Source organism: Drosophila takahashii, chromosome 3R (genome assembly GCF_030179915.1).
Source record: "Drosophila takahashii strain IR98-3 E-12201 chromosome 3R, DtakHiC1v2, whole genome shotgun sequence".
Lineage (NCBI taxonomy): Eukaryota > Metazoa > Arthropoda > Insecta > Diptera > Drosophilidae > Drosophila > Drosophila takahashii.
The window spans coordinates 13,710,142-13,724,190 of record NC_091681.1 but is presented as its reverse complement, the minus strand read 5'-3'; the positions used below and the strand labels follow the sequence as shown (position 1 = coordinate 13,724,190).

Sequence of the window (14,049 nt, the reverse complement as noted above, 5' to 3'; positions counted from 1 at the left end):
CGAGAAAGCCTGCGAATCACCATATAATAGTAAATCACGTTAGTTTTATAGGTTTCCTGATTGGCAGCATCACATTTCCCAGACATTGTAAAGATTTATTTTATTTGAGCTTAAGTGAACTTAAGTAGCTTTACTGTATTTATAGAGGCGAGATCAAAGACGCTTGACGTTCTGCTCATGTGTGTCGGGTTTATGCAACTGTCATTTAACTATTACCTTTTCCTACTTCTGTTTGCATCGCTGTTTGCATACTATAGAATACGGCTTTGTGGGTAAATTATCGCGTGAACCCGAACCGGAATGCTATAGGTGAACCCAAGTTGTTCAGGCGACACGAATAAAGATCCAGCAAGAATATAACGATTTTGTTTTTTATGAATGCCAGTTCGATTCCGAGCTGATTTAGTGGGAAGATTTAGTAGCGGGCGATGATGGGGTAAATACAATACAGAAAACGGGTTTGTCAGTTCGCCAGCGTCCCAATTGTTCCCTCGCTCAATGAATATCTTTTTAGGGGTTTTTTGCCTTTTTTTCTAGCCGCCGAATTGGTTACCGAATTTCCTACATTCCAATTGGCACAAATGCCAAGTGAGCTTTTGTTGTGTGTGATTTCTGATTTCTGAGCTCCGATTCGTAAGCTTAGCTTAATGGAAAGCTTTGTTGTAACGGGACAGAGATTTGCGCTTGGCTTCGGTTTCGGTTTCAGTTTGTTTTGACCGCGCGACGAGCTCTGTCGCCAGCGTTTGGTCCTCCAAATCGGTTGCGGAATTGAAAATTACAACGAAAATATTTTACACCTTGCTTTAATTTAAAGTGGCACGGTACAAGTTTGTTACAGAAACAAAACACCTCACTCATCTTGCGCCTCATCGACTATATAAAAACCAGTTCGAAATTCGGCAAAAACATTCGAAAGTTCAACACACCGACTAAACCTTTGGCGACTAAACCCTTGATAAATGGCCCATATGCGTATAATATATGTGACATCGATTAAGTGCAGTGTTTCAGCTTCGGCAGCGAGTTATTTCCGTCGCACGCAATCTTAACCCACATCGGTGTAACCCTTATTTAGCCAGAAGTTTGCGGTTGCGGCTGCAATTTCTTGGCCATTAACCGCTGACATATTGGCACTAACGAGCGGTTTTCTGAGAGGGCCCATTGTGCAACACCTGGCCAAGCATGATATTTGTTTTCGGCTAAAATAATTCATTTACAAACAAGAGACAAGATGCAAGAACCACGTAAATTATTTATCATTTTTATGGCTCATGGATATAAAGATACACAGTTGGAAATTTTAATTTAAAAAAAAACAAATTATTCAATACTAATTTCCTTTAGATTATTCAAAAAATCATAAAAAAAGTAAAATCAAAAAATATTTAGTTCAATATTTCTATGACATTGTTCACTCTTCGGAAATTCAATGCCTTCCGATACTTAATCTTTCTATATAAATATAAAGTACGTCTACAAATAGGTGGTTAATTTTTTTCAATGCTTTAAAACAAACAAGAACATGGAGAAAGGAAGAGAAAATACGCGTTAAATTTTTTGGCACCAGACGATTGGGGTGCGCCTCATTAAAAGGTCGGTCGTTGCGGACGTCTTTCGGCTCATCTTGAAAATATAGTTTCAACCGGTTTCGTGGTGTCCCGTGACCAAAATGCGATTTATTACGAGTCCGCATAGACATCGTACCATTCAACCACATCTCTAACCCTATGGATCTCCGATGAACTGGTTTCCATGCTCAAGGCTTTCCATTTTCTTTCGGCTGCTTCGAAATTTCGACTTACTTTGCCCATATGCATAAATGCATGCAAATGGCCATTAGTCTTAATTATCATAATATTTCTACCAAAAAATCAACAATCATCACGTGAGGAGTACAAAAAGGTTTTGACTACGAACGTAAAAATTACAGTGTCTACGGAAATACATTCCCAGTGCCAAGATATATTAAATCTTACACTTTCATACAGTTAATAACCCCTGTGTTAGGGTACAAAAAGAAATTATTTTTCGGTTCGTGCACATATAAACACGTAACAATCAATTGTGTCAAAAACCTCAGCACTCCCAAGCGCATAATAAACCAGCCGAAAGAAAGCAGGCAAAACAAGAAGACCAATAAATGTCCAATTATAAGATTTTTTGTTTGTCTGTGATTTTGAAAGGTTTTGCCACTTAGCACCCACTGCCGAACCCATCGATAAGTAATGATAATGATCAATAGCGGTGGCCAAATGGTTTCCAACTAAGTGAAAAGAGCCGCAGTTTAATCGGAATCGGAATACATAGACAAGCCGCACAAGGATAAGCAGGCACTTGAGCAAACAGAGAGCTGCATTAAGTATACGCAGCGCATCAAGTATACGCCGCGATGGCCAATGGCAAGGCTGTTACAGCTGCCGCGACAGCTGAGAAAAACGGGTAAAATATATATACTATATACAATGCAGTTCCCGCGTAGACAATAACCCATCGTTAATTGCCTGCTGAAACTAATCGAATGCAAAAACACACTTTTCCTTTGCAGCTCGCTGAACGATCGGCCATTGTTTATGCAAAATAGCAACGGCGGACGCATTGCGACCAGCGATGTGCAAGTCAGCAACTTCCGACGCGCCCTCCCGCAGTTTTTAGCTGTTAGTATTAAGAACATATTGCTATTCGGTAAATAACACACATCTTCCAGCTACCCATACTTTCGGGGGAATGAAATTCTCGAGAATAACTCACTTTATACCCTCGTAAAATGGCTCATTTTAGTTGGGCATATTAATCATAATTAAAGTCACTGATTTTACAAAACCGCCAGTAATTATAGGAGCATTAAAAAATTGTTTAGTGCCTTGCATATTAATCACTTTGAGTTAGGAACTCATTCAATTCAGATTCAGTAGAGGCTTTTGTTAAAAATTTAATAATATCAATGAAGAATAGCTACCTTTTTATTGATGAGAATAATATTAAAAATAATTTGTTATTTTTATTTTTATCCGAATATTTACTATCTATTAATTTCTGTGGATTTCATTCCCCTTAATCTGAACCAAAAAAAGGTTATGTTTAAAGTTCTTTATTGCTATGACAAAACAACTCCTGTTCGTCCTCCACAGGATATGGCATGACCCTGGGCTTCCCCACAATCGTAATACCCGCCATTCAGGGAGGTGAGGGACGCAGCGAAGTCAGCGGCGACATAGTCCTCAACAAGGACGAGATCTCTTGGTTCAGTAAGCTTGGAAAAATAAAAACGTTTTAAAAATGCAAAGTAAAATAAATGTTTATGAAACGTTTTACTTTTTAAAATGTTTCACCCCTTATTTTGCACCTAAAACTTTTGATAATTTTATCTGTGTAAGTGTAGATCAGGGATGTAACTTCTCTATACTATTTACTACATTTTAAGGTTCCATTAACCTCATATGTGTGCCTCTGGGATGCCTCTTCTCCGGTCTACTCACTCAACCACTGGGCAAACGACGAGCTATGCAGGTGGGTTTACGATAAAAAACCTAGGATTAGAGTAAATTTAAAAAAAACCCACAACAAGTGTAAACAAATTGAGCAATTGTAACCTAGCTATTGGTGTAATTTTTTTTGGCATACACCTGAAAAGACAAAATTGCACCCTTCCCATTTAGCCGCAATCATCTGCGGCTCATCAGAGGCTCCTCCGATTACCGATCGCTCGGAACACTGACACACTGAGCTGGAATCGAGCTGCGTGACTTTGTGGGGCTTATGCAATTATGTTTATCCGCTGGTGCCGATCAATCTATTGAAACTCACCCACCTACAATCATCTCCCCGTACTTGCAGTTTGTCAACCTGCCGATTCTGGCCGCCTGGCTGATGTTTCACTTCTCGACCCGCACGGAACACCTGTATGCGGCTTTATGCTTGGCTGGACTTGGTGGCGGATTAATGGAAGCGCCGGTAAGTGAATCCCAACCACACTGATTAATAGCTCTGAAATAAACCCAAGTTTTTACCTCTCACGTGTGAACGAAGGGCTTAAAATCACATATTCCCCAAACTCTTTGTTTATCTATTAATTTGCATTTTTCTCGGAAAAGGGGGATTTCTGTTTCTCCCACCTTGAAGCTAAGTTGTTGAAACCGCAAAATTATTAAGCTGGGAGCAAATTTCAAGAAAAACATTAAAATATATATATCTACAGAATATGATAAACATTTTGGTGCCTTTACGAGAAGTTTACTAATTTGTAAAGGGTTACAGGTTCTCAGCTATTAATTTCAAGATTTTATCACTCACGATAGGTAATTGTTTTCCAAAAACTAATTTAAAAATGAAATTTTCAACAAAAATAATTTAAATATTTTAAAATAAGAAGTAGTTCTTTTTATTTAAGTAACTTTCTTAATAATGTATATTTATATACCTTTATAAAAACGACAAAAGGTAATTTGGGGACTTTTCTATTAGTGCACCCAGAAAAAAATCTGTTCGAAACGTTCAAAAATCAAGCCCAAATGGGGTCAAAAAGTGCGTAAGCCCGTTTGTTGTCATAATCATAAAATTTTACCGAAATACAGGCATGCTTTGAACGAATGGGGTCACTTTTAGAACACATTGGTTTTGAATTAGGAAGATTTGAGAACAAACGTTCAAAATGTGAGAACAAAAAAAGGAGAACGGATCGTTCGCAAATCATGAAAAATGTTCTTGATTTTTTTCGTTCTTTTTTTTCTGGGTGTGCTCTAGGGTTTCTGTTAAGTTTATTGGGGCTGGCTTAAGGGGCACGGTTCGGCTTTTTCTTATTCTGTAGAGCTGCACTTTCGGCATTATTCTCTCGTTAAAGAGACAGGTTAGGAAGCGCATTGATTTAACCTTCATCATTCCGCAGCCGATGAACGTGTTCTTCTCGTAGATCAAATTGGCGAAAACTCTGAGGTGGTCGGCAGGGGATACGTTGGGAAAGCGGCTGACATCGGCGGGCTTCATTCCCTTATAGTACTCGAACCACATCTTCAGGAAGCTAAGAACATTGAAGCCCTTACTAGTTGAGCGAATCTTCGCAGAATCAGTGGACTCGCCCACGTTCTTGTGACGAAAAGTGTTCACACAGGGCGAGATGGAGTGGTTGCTGCACTGACTTGAGACCCGCATGGCCAGTATGGACAGGTCCTCGTCCCACCTCATTGTGGGTAATTTTTTGGCTCTCGGCAAATCCCCGAGACCCCGCTCCACTCTTCTCCGAAACTCGTTCACCATTTTCTCAATGTCCGTTCGATACTCGGTCAGTCGTATGCCCTCGTGCTCGTTTCCGCATCTCTTAGCCCACTGAAAAACCGACCAATAATCGGGAACTTTTATTTCTAAATGGTGTTACTCACAAAACGAATGTCGCAGGTAAGATGCTTTATGTTGCCAGGGCAAAGGTGTCCATTGCAGTAGTCGAGTGGCTTTAGATAAAGATTAGATAATAGTCATTCACTATTTTTCGCTGGAAATACGCACCTTACGTGGCTTATGATACGTCTTTTTGGGGACATACTTTGGCCATCGAGTTCGATATACCACATGGCATTGGAATTCGACAACAAACAGAAAAATCCACAATAGTTTCATCGTTTACGAGACTCTTACTCTTACTGATTCTAATTACTCTGAAAAAATCTTTGTTTGCGGATAATGCCAATTTGTATGCCTAAATTACTATTACATCACAGCTACGGTTTCGATTTCCGTGGGAACATTTTCCTTGGAAATTTCCATCTCCTTAGTAATCATTCTTTTTTTATTACCTGAAACAAAAATAACGTGATAATTACCTGTGAGAAAAACGTATATATTCCCAAAACCGATCGATTCGCTCTGAAGGTCATCACATCTCATCGTCGATTGCAAATTAAAGTTCAGTATGTTCATGTCAATTGCTGATTCCATCCACTCATTGACCCACATATTTCTTCTATTACAATGTGCTTTGCTGACCTTGGCAACAACTCCTTAAGAGCTTCGGTTTCATACTTGCCACTTGAGATTGCCACTAGATGCTGGTATTGAGCAATTAACCCTACAACTCATAAAGAATTAAAATAAATGAGGGGAACTAAAATTGAATATAAGATGTGTTAAAATATTTATTTATTTATTTAAAGTCTTTCATTATCCAGCATATATTTAAATTACAATTTTTGTGAATAAAGATACATTCTCAAGATATTAAATAGTAAGTGGTAAAGCAACAAAAAAAAGGTAAAGGAGTATTTTAATGTAAAAACTAAAATTATAGGCTTTTTACTCAAAACTTTTTAAGTATTGGACTAAGCGTAGTTACTTGAAGGACAGATTGTAAAAATATTCTTTAAAGTCATTTAAATTAAACATTTTTTCGTGAATAATTTTTTAAAATATTATAAAGTAAATGGCAAAACAAAAAAAATAGGTGAAGAGTATTTTAATGTAAAAACTAAAATTATAGGCTTTTTATTCAAAACTTTTTTAGTATTGGATTAAGCGTAGTTACTTGAAGGACAGATTGTATTAGATTGATTTAAATTAAAATTTTTTTCGTAAATAATTTTTTTAAAATATTATAAAGTAAATTGTAAAGCAACAAAAATAGGTAAGAAAGCATTTTGATTTAAAAACAAAAATTTTAGGCTTTTTATTCAAAACTTTTTTTAGAATTGGACTAATTGTAGTTATTTAAAGGACAGCTTGTAAGGGGTTAAATTGTAATACAGTTTAGTTAAAGTTTAGAAGTGAGGTACATACGTATGAAGGCCTCGCTGCCAAGATATTTGCAAACGATCTTTTAACAAGACGAAAACCGATCGCAGAGGGTTAATGTCACTCCACTAACGACTCACCTTGCTGTTCTTGGCCATTTGTTGCAGGTGCTCACCTATGTGGCCGAAATTACGGAGCCCAAATACCGCGGAATACTGTCCGCTTTGGGAACTACGTGCGTCATCACGGGCGTCTTCATCCAGTTCATCCTGGGATCCCTGATGGACTGGCGCAGTGTGGCGGCGGTGAGCTCGGCCTTTCCGGTGATCACCATCATAATGCTATGCTTTGTGCCCGAGAGTCCGGTTTGGCTGATCCGGGAGCAGCGTTTCCGGGAGGCGGTGAAGTCCCTCCAATGGCTACGCGGCTGGGTTCCCGAACACATGATCGAGGCGGAGTTCAATCAGCTGTACGACGAACTGATCACCCAGAAGGCCATCGAGCTGTCGGCGGATGGGGTTCCTCTGCCGGGACAACGTCGCACTTTGGGTCAACGACTGAGGATGTGGCGAAAGAGGAGCTTCCTGGTTCCCTTCCTCCTGGTCTCCTTCAGTTTCTTCACGGGTCACTTTTCCGGAAAGACCCCGCTGCAAACGTATGCGGTGCAGATCTTCCACACCCTCAAGGCGCCGATGAACAAGTACCATGCCACAATTCTCCTCGGAGTGGCCGAGATGCTGGCCACCATCCTGGGCGTCGTCCTGATCCATTTCACCGGGAAGAGACCCTTGGTTTTGGTCTCAACAGTGGGCACAGGTCTGTGCTTCTTTGGCACGGCCACTTATGCCCATTTCCTGAGCGAAGTGCCGGGATTTACGGTCAACAATGTGGTGGTCAATGCCTCCTTGATTATGCCGAAAGAGGGGATCCTTTCGCAGGAGAATATCTCCAGGATATTTGAGACGGAACAGCAGGCCATTCGGCAGGAAACGGAGCACTTGACTACCCTCCTGCCGGACATGGAAACCACTACGTTTGAACCGGAAGTTTATAACCGCAGTAGGCGGGATCTGGATGAAATGATGACCACCGATGTGCCCATGGACACCACCATGTGGCCAGAGCCCTCGAGCAGTAAGGTGTCCTCTTCATCCTTGGCGCCTTCTTCGACCTCGGCCAAGCCACCCATTGTGGAGGAACTTCTGCTGGTGGTGCCCAAACAGGAGAACAACTACCTCGTCTGGGTGCCGCTCATCCTGCTGCTCCTCTCCGCCTTCTTCTCCCATCTGGGTATCCGAATGCTGCCCTGGATCCTTATAGGCGAAGTCTTTCCCGCCGAGATACGCAACACTGCCTCGGGATTCGCGGGCGGAGTGGGTTACATCTTTGGCTTCCTGGCCAACAAGCTCTTCCTGGTGATGCTGAGTGCCCTGACCCTGCCCGGAACCTTCGCCTTCTACGCCAGCGTGGCCTTCGTGGGCACCGTGGTCCTGTACTTTACACTTCCGGAGACGGAAGGCCGCACACTGGGTGTAAGTATATATGCAGCAACCTTTAAGAAAGTTAACTGAATTAAGAACAACTAAGGAAGCTAGCTTCGGGCAGCCGAAGCTTGAATGCCCTTGCAGATCATACATTTCGTGTTATTTTGACATTATTTTTTCTATTCTTCCCTATGGTAGCTATAGAATATAGTCGTCCGACTTTTGTTAAATTTAATTCGAAATTCGGAAATATTAAAAAGAATCATTTCCTAGAGTATAAGAGAATACAATAAAAACCAACGGAGCTATAATTAGTTTCCAATTAATTTCCCAATAATTTTTGGATCGTCCCTATGGCAGCTATATGATTTTTCTGCGAGGGTATAATTATGTTAACTTTGAGTAAATATATAATTTTATCCATCAGGAAATCGAGGCCCACTTCTCCAAGAAATCCGACATGAATCTGCTTCGCAAGCAGCCCAGCAACAAGTTGCCCATCAAGGATGAAGCCCAGTACCCAGGAGCTGCCATCAATGTCCAGGGCAGCTTCCATGTGCCCATCACTTCGCAGCAGCAGGCGAAGATTATCCATTTGCAGCAGAGCGACTTTGCGCCCCGGCCCCAAAACGGAAGGACAGCCGGAGTTGGGATGTCCAATCCGGCCTTCGAGGAGAGCAACACCACACATTTGTGAGGGGCTGAAAATGGAGACTATGTCAACCGTGTCACCACCTAAACATCCTTTCCAAGTGCTTAACATTCCAGTGATATTTCTGAGAAATAAACTTAACTATCTAGATTTATGTATATAAACTGGTCTTTTAGTTTGGGTTTCAAATATTTTACTTCTAGTTTAAAACAGTTGCTCTTGTGATGATTAACTGCCCCAGTAATTTTAAACTTTTTCTAAGCGTGTTTTTTTTACGTTTTTTAGTGATTAAGTGCAAACTTCTTCAGAAATTGCTTAGTTATCTGTAAAAACGAAACACTAAAACTGTCGGAAATTAAATTGAGCAATGTTTGTTTGGATTTATGAAAATAGGAGTGGCCAGTGAACAAAAAAATAATAAGTGAGCCATAAATGTACTGAATAAAAATAGAAAATATTCACTGACACGTCTCAATGTTTAACTACTTTTTATGTGAACTCGACTTTTAACGTATTTTAAAGCATGCTTATAAGTAATATTGTATAACACATTTCCATGGAGATATATAATTGTATAGATGCATCAAAGGCGTTCGCAACTAGGTCTCGTCGTCCTGCAGCTCAAGGAATTGTGTGCAGATGTCGCGACTGCATTCGCCCTTGTTGTTGAATAGGAATTTATAGTAGTGGCCGTCTGCACAAATGGCTGGATAAAAAACAGAGAACAAATTGCGATTAAAGAGCTATCCCCAGAGGGTACGATTTGCTCAGCTCCAACTCACCCACAACCGAATTGGGATCGGCGCCGAAGGCACAAACACAACGTGGTCCCTGGGGTATCGAAAACTTGACAAAGCTCCACTGGCTCGAGAAATACTTGGGTATTATGGGCAGCGAGGATTCACGGGGCTTGTTGTCCTCCAGGTTGAAGACGTGTATGGTGCCATGGTCGGAGGCGACGACCACCATTGTGGACTGATGATTGAAGTTGATGCAAAAGATGTTGGCGTGGTTGCTGCCTCGCCTCAGCTCCGACACCTTCTTGCCGCTCTCCGTGTCGAAGATGCGGATGAGCGTGCCCTTCTCGCCGGCGGTGGCCAGTCGCGTGCCCTGCAGATTGAGGGCAATGCAGCTGATGCCCGCCTCGTGGGCGATCACCTCCAGCGGTGCCCGCTCCGTGTTGGCCAGGTCGACGATCTGAACGTGGCCAGTTCGTCGGCCGGGGAATGCGAGCAGGCTCTTGTTGCTGTGCGGGCACAGCACACACAGCCCGTTGGGATTGGAGCTGGTCTCGAACACGTGCAGCTGCTGCGGCTGCTGGGTGAAGGTGAACACCTTGATCACGCCCTCCAGCACCACCACTATGCGATCGCGACGCAGTCGCACTGCGCGGACGGGCTGATTGAAGTCCAGCGAGATGGCCGGCGACTTCTTCAGGTCGTCCCAGACGATCACCTTGTTGGGCGGATACAGCGGCCGGATGCCGCCGCCCACCAGGGCCAGGTAATTGCAGCGGAACAGCATCTCCACATGGCTGAGACCACCTGAACGGGAGACAATGGATTTTAGACCGTGGGAATCTCTCACTCGCTTTTAGCATACCCTCTGGAAAGTATTGGCGCTCCTTCTCCTTCAGCGGATCACAGTTGTAGACCCGGAACCCGGTGTCCGTCGCACAGGCAAAGCATCCTGCAACGCAATAGCCCAGGTATAGTATATAGCGGATATAGTATCTCGAACAGGTAAACAACACACATCCGCACGTACGTACCCTGGTCTTGATTGAAGGCTGCGTAGAGCAGCCCGTTGCCGTACGGATTTTGCTCCGTGAGGTTCATCGCACTCTCCGGGGATGCTGGGATGCCCGGGCTCTGGCTATTTCCGATTCAGTTGCTGGGCAGGCAGGAAAACAATCACTCGGACGGCGGATGATTTTTTGTTTTTTAGTCTGTGTTATTCATTCCTTCTCTTTCTTCCAGGAGGAAACCTATCGATTAACAATGACGCAGTGTGGCCGTCGCACAGTGGCCGGGCGGTAAATCGATACCTGTGGATAACAGGTACCGATTCTCCAAATCCCGTTAAATGTGGAACTTTTTTAAAAACCTGTTAACCTGTTTGCTAGGAAGTACATCTGGTTCACATTCAAAATCGGATTATTATAGGTGCCGCAGAAATCTGTGCCAGCCAAATTTCCCACTAAAAGTAATCTCGGCTTTACAGAAACCGTTGAAAAGTTAAGTATTTAAAACCCAACAACTGGAAAGCTTTAAAAAAAATGTTTTAAAATCAGAGCTGTGTGGATTCTGTGACACTGAAGGTTTTTTATTTTCATTTAGTTTGTAACTGGGGACCAATATCAATATCCATGTTTTATGTAGCCATTTATAATTAAAAAGAACAACATTATTTTCTATAATTTATATATTAACTATATTTTTGTTAATTTAAGGTTGTTTTTTGTGGTTGTTTTTTAGGAAAGGTATTCAGCTTTTTTTAGAATGGGGATTGAGCTATTTTCCTTAGTTTATGGCCAAGCAAGGATATTTGGGTTATTTTAAGAAAGGAATTTAGCTATTTTAAGGATAGGGTTTAGCTATTTAAAATGCAAATGAAGTGCAATTATCGATACCTGTTATCACCGCCACTGTTATTCACGTTCGCGATTGAACAGCTGTTGCGGTCTTCTTCTTCCAACCCTGCTTGGCTTTAATATAGTGAAAACTAACAGAAATCGGCTGCAAACTGCAAACAAAAGGGAAGATTTTATGGTCGCGTTGTGGCATCGTTCTGCGTAATTTGGAATACATGTGAAGCGCAATGGAGTTCTGTACGGATCTGAATGGCATCGACGAGGACTCCATCGAGCCCTGCAGGACATGCGGCATTTATTTCACCATGGGTCTGGACATGGATCAGGCGATTGTGAAGCCCATTTTTGGCTTGGATGACGCCGCCGTCGGCAGCATGGCGGAGATTCTCGAGCAGCTGAGTGCCTGGAATGTTCAGGTGAGTAGTCAGTGTCCTTCTCAAGGATCTGCAGTATATGATATACATATATAACATATGTATACCAAAAGGTTGTGCGGGAGGACGGACGACCGCAGTACATGTGCATCGCCTGCATTGCCGAGTTCCACCGGCTGCTGAAGTTCAAGCGCAGCTGCGTGGAGACGCAGGAGCAGTTTGGGGAACTGGAGTACCAGCGCGAGCACAACGGCATCGTGATCAAGCGGGAAATCGAGCCGCAGGAGGAGAAGTTCTGCGGCTTCATTTACCTGGACACCGACGAGGAGGAGATCAGCGACGAGGACGGCAGCAGGCGTGTGTGCGCCGCCTTCGACATACCGCACGTGCCCATCAAGGAGGAGCACATGGCCCGGGTGCCAGTGCCGAGTAGAAATCAATTCCAGCCGCCAGAGCCCAAAGATCTGGCGTCGCCGGTCGAGTCCGGATTCGAGATGATGGACAACGATGCGTTGACTGCCAGCATGTTTGCGCCGTCCAGCGAGGATGCAGCTGGCACGGCCGAGGATGAGGACAACGAGGACGAGGAGGAGGAGGATATAGTCAGGTTTACGTACGACGATGACGGTGACGCCACTGCCCCTTTGCCGCCACCCATTTTCTCGCCCATTGTCTCCTGTAAGCTGTGCCATCACGATTCGCCCGACCAGGAGTCCCACCTGGACCACATGCAGCGCACACATCTCCTCAAGGACTGGGAGTGCCACATATGCGGCAAAAAGTTCACCAATGCCCAGGAGTCGCGCATCAAGTTCCACATCAAGTATCACAAGCTGCAGCGGCACATCAAGTGTCCCGTTTGCGGCTTCATCTGCAACTCCAAGGACACTCTTAAGGAGCACAGGCAGGCGGTGCATGCTCGCACCAAGTGCACCTACTGCGGGAAGAGTGAGTAATTCAATAATATTTATTCTATAAATATAAATATAATATTACAATAACATTAATCTTTGCAGCTGTGAAGAATTCAGTGCTTCAATCACATTTGAAAAGGCATTTAAAAGGTGAGTAAAAGTAAAGATAGCTGTTTCTTTTAGCTTTTAAATATTTTACTTTATTTTATTTTACAGAGGGAGAGGACGAACTAGCCCAGAGACTGAAATTATTGGAGGAACTTCCGGTGAATGTTTCCACTACGGAGACCTTTGCTCCTCCGCCGTCCACTGGTTCGCTTGAGGTTCTAGTTGAAAGCCCTGTCGCCGGAGATGCTTCTCCCCCATCAAACGTCTCCCCAATCAGCGAGTCTCCTGTTCCCAGGGACTCTACCCTTCCAGAGGAGTCTTATGTCGCTGAGGAATCTACTGCTGCTGAAGACTCAACAGTTCTGGAGCATTCCACATCATCTTCTCCTGCAATGGACCGTCCAGAAAACATTCTGTATCCGATGGATCCACCTGCACCCGTAGATTTTCCTTCCGCTTCCACTGACTGTGTCATTCAGTGCGCTTTCTGCAGCGACACTTTTGAGGAGGCCCAGCAGCTGCAGACTCATGTGGTGGCCACGCATACGAAGTCCAGAAAGAGGCCTCGGTCGCCAGAGAATACTTCACCCATTAGGGTCGCCAGGCAGGAGATCCTCCACTCACCCAGTCCAATGGAAACCGATCAGCCGAGTAGTGAGAACGAACGAAGCTCTGACCAAGAAGACAGCACCGCCCAGCAGGAGAGCAGAACTGAATCGAGCCTCAATGGCAGCTCCACTGTCGAGCAGGTGCCAGGAAAGTCCTACATCTCGTGTCACATCTGCGGCAAATTCTTCGACTTAAAAATTAAGCTTAATAGACATCTCAAACAGCACAATGCGTTACCACAGTGAGCCATTTATTTCATTGGCATTTCTAGCTTATATTTTAAGATTTTCGATTCGCTTTTCAGCCGGCCAAATTGTTTAAGAGTATTATGCAGCTTCTTTTTTGATAATTTGAATTAGTCGTCTTACTTTTAACCCATTGAAACCAATAATTTAAATTTAATTTCATTTAATAGTCTAAGTTTAAACATTTGCTACGCGAAGTACTCAATAAATATTTACGTTCAATCAAAGTACAAGTTTTCCCACATTCAATAAAACTAACTCACATTTGTACTAGAGCCCTGCGTTTTTCTAATTCATTTCGAATTGAATGAATAAATGAATAATTTTTATGAACTTGCCAGATTTTTTTGTGCTTT

The 14,049-nt window shown here is 43.0% G+C and overlaps 4 protein-coding genes across 9 annotated transcripts; 2 read left to right on the top strand and 2 right to left on the bottom strand.

Annotated features, from left to right (window-relative positions):
* The first annotated feature begins 715 nt into the window (after positions 1-715).
* On the top strand, positions 716-9,003 carry LOC108059476 (facilitated trehalose transporter Tret1). Of its 5 annotated transcripts, none has more exons than XM_070216083.1 (8): positions 716-821; positions 2,198-2,439; positions 2,546-2,682; positions 3,129-3,245; positions 3,422-3,507; positions 3,835-3,951; positions 6,882-8,246; positions 8,626-9,002. In XM_070216083.1, exons 2-8 carry the CDS (start codon positions 2,390-2,392, stop codon positions 8,893-8,895), a joined length of 2,142 nt encoding a protein of 713 aa, XP_070072184.1. In that variant the 5' UTR covers positions 716-821; positions 2,198-2,389; the 3' UTR covers positions 8,896-9,002. The 5 variants fall into 5 exon arrangements, with proteins under 5 accessions (XP_070072184.1, XP_017000286.2, XP_017000285.2 ...); XM_017144797.3 differs by having other exon boundaries at positions 2,184-2,439; XM_017144796.3 differs by having other exon boundaries at positions 1,989-2,439.
* LOC108059479 (venom allergen 5) lies at positions 4,355-5,632 on the bottom strand. 2 transcript variants are annotated; one of them, XM_017144801.3, is made up of 3 exons: positions 5,497-5,632; positions 5,373-5,441; positions 4,355-5,319 (listed from the first exon to the last, which is right to left on the bottom strand). In XM_017144801.3, the coding sequence occupies exons 1-3, from the start codon at positions 5,605-5,607 to the stop codon at positions 4,687-4,689; spliced, it is 813 nt and encodes a 270-aa protein (XP_017000290.2). In that variant the 5' UTR covers positions 5,608-5,632; the 3' UTR covers positions 4,355-4,686. The 2 variants fall into 2 exon arrangements, with proteins under 2 accessions (XP_017000290.2, XP_070073768.1); XM_070217667.1 differs by having other exon boundaries at positions 5,502-5,612.
* Positions 9,004-9,321: 318 nt separating the features above from the next.
* On the bottom strand, positions 9,322-10,854 carry LOC108059478 (WD repeat domain phosphoinositide-interacting protein 3). Its single transcript, XM_017144800.3, has 4 exons — positions 10,622-10,854; positions 10,453-10,539; positions 9,633-10,394; positions 9,322-9,556 (listed from the first exon to the last, which is right to left on the bottom strand). Exons 1-4 carry the CDS (start codon positions 10,686-10,688, stop codon positions 9,450-9,452), a joined length of 1,023 nt encoding a protein of 340 aa, XP_017000289.1. The 5' UTR covers positions 10,689-10,854; the 3' UTR covers positions 9,322-9,449.
* A 663-nt stretch (positions 10,855-11,517) lies between these two features.
* On the top strand, positions 11,518-13,968 carry E(var)3-9 (Enhancer of variegation 3-9). The gene is made up of 4 exons (XM_070217412.1): positions 11,518-11,859; positions 11,931-12,765; positions 12,834-12,881; positions 12,948-13,968. The coding sequence occupies exons 1-4, from the start codon at positions 11,671-11,673 to the stop codon at positions 13,691-13,693; spliced, it is 1,818 nt and encodes a 605-aa protein (XP_070073513.1). The 5' UTR covers positions 11,518-11,670; the 3' UTR covers positions 13,694-13,968.
* The last annotated feature ends 81 nt before the right edge of the window (positions 13,969-14,049 follow it).

Coding starts and splice junctions, on each gene's coding strand:
- LOC108059476 (XM_070216083.1), top strand. CDS start 2,390: ATGGCCAATGGCAAGGCTGTTACAGCTGCCGCGACAGCTGAGAAAAAC. Junction 2,683..3,128: donor TAAGAACATATTGCTATTCG/GTAAATAACACA, acceptor CGTCCTCCACAG/GATATGGCATGACCCTGGGC. Junction 3,246..3,421: donor GGACGAGATCTCTTGGTTCA/GTAAGCTTGGAA, acceptor CTACATTTTAAG/GTTCCATTAACCTCATATGT.
- LOC108059478 (XM_017144800.3), bottom strand. CDS start 10,688: ATGAACCTCACGGAGCAAAATCCGTACGGCAACGGGCTGCTCTACGCA. Junction 10,540..10,621: donor AGCCTTCAATCAAGACCAGG/GTACGTACGTGC, acceptor ATTGCGTTGCAG/GATGCTTTGCCTGTGCGACG. Junction 10,395..10,452: donor GCGCCAATACTTTCCAGAGG/GTATGCTAAAAG, acceptor TCTCCCGTTCAG/GTGGTCTCAGCCATGTGGAG.
- LOC108059479 (XM_017144801.3), bottom strand. CDS start 5,607: ATGAAACTATTGTGGATTTTTCTGTTTGTTGTCGAATTCCAATGCCAT. Junction 5,442..5,496: donor CGTATCATAAGCCACGTAAG/GTGCGTATTTCC, acceptor CTTTATCTAAAG/CCACTCGACTACTGCAATGG. Junction 5,320..5,372: donor TTACCTGCGACATTCGTTTT/GTGAGTAACACC, acceptor TCGGTTTTTCAG/TGGGCTAAGAGATGCGGAAA.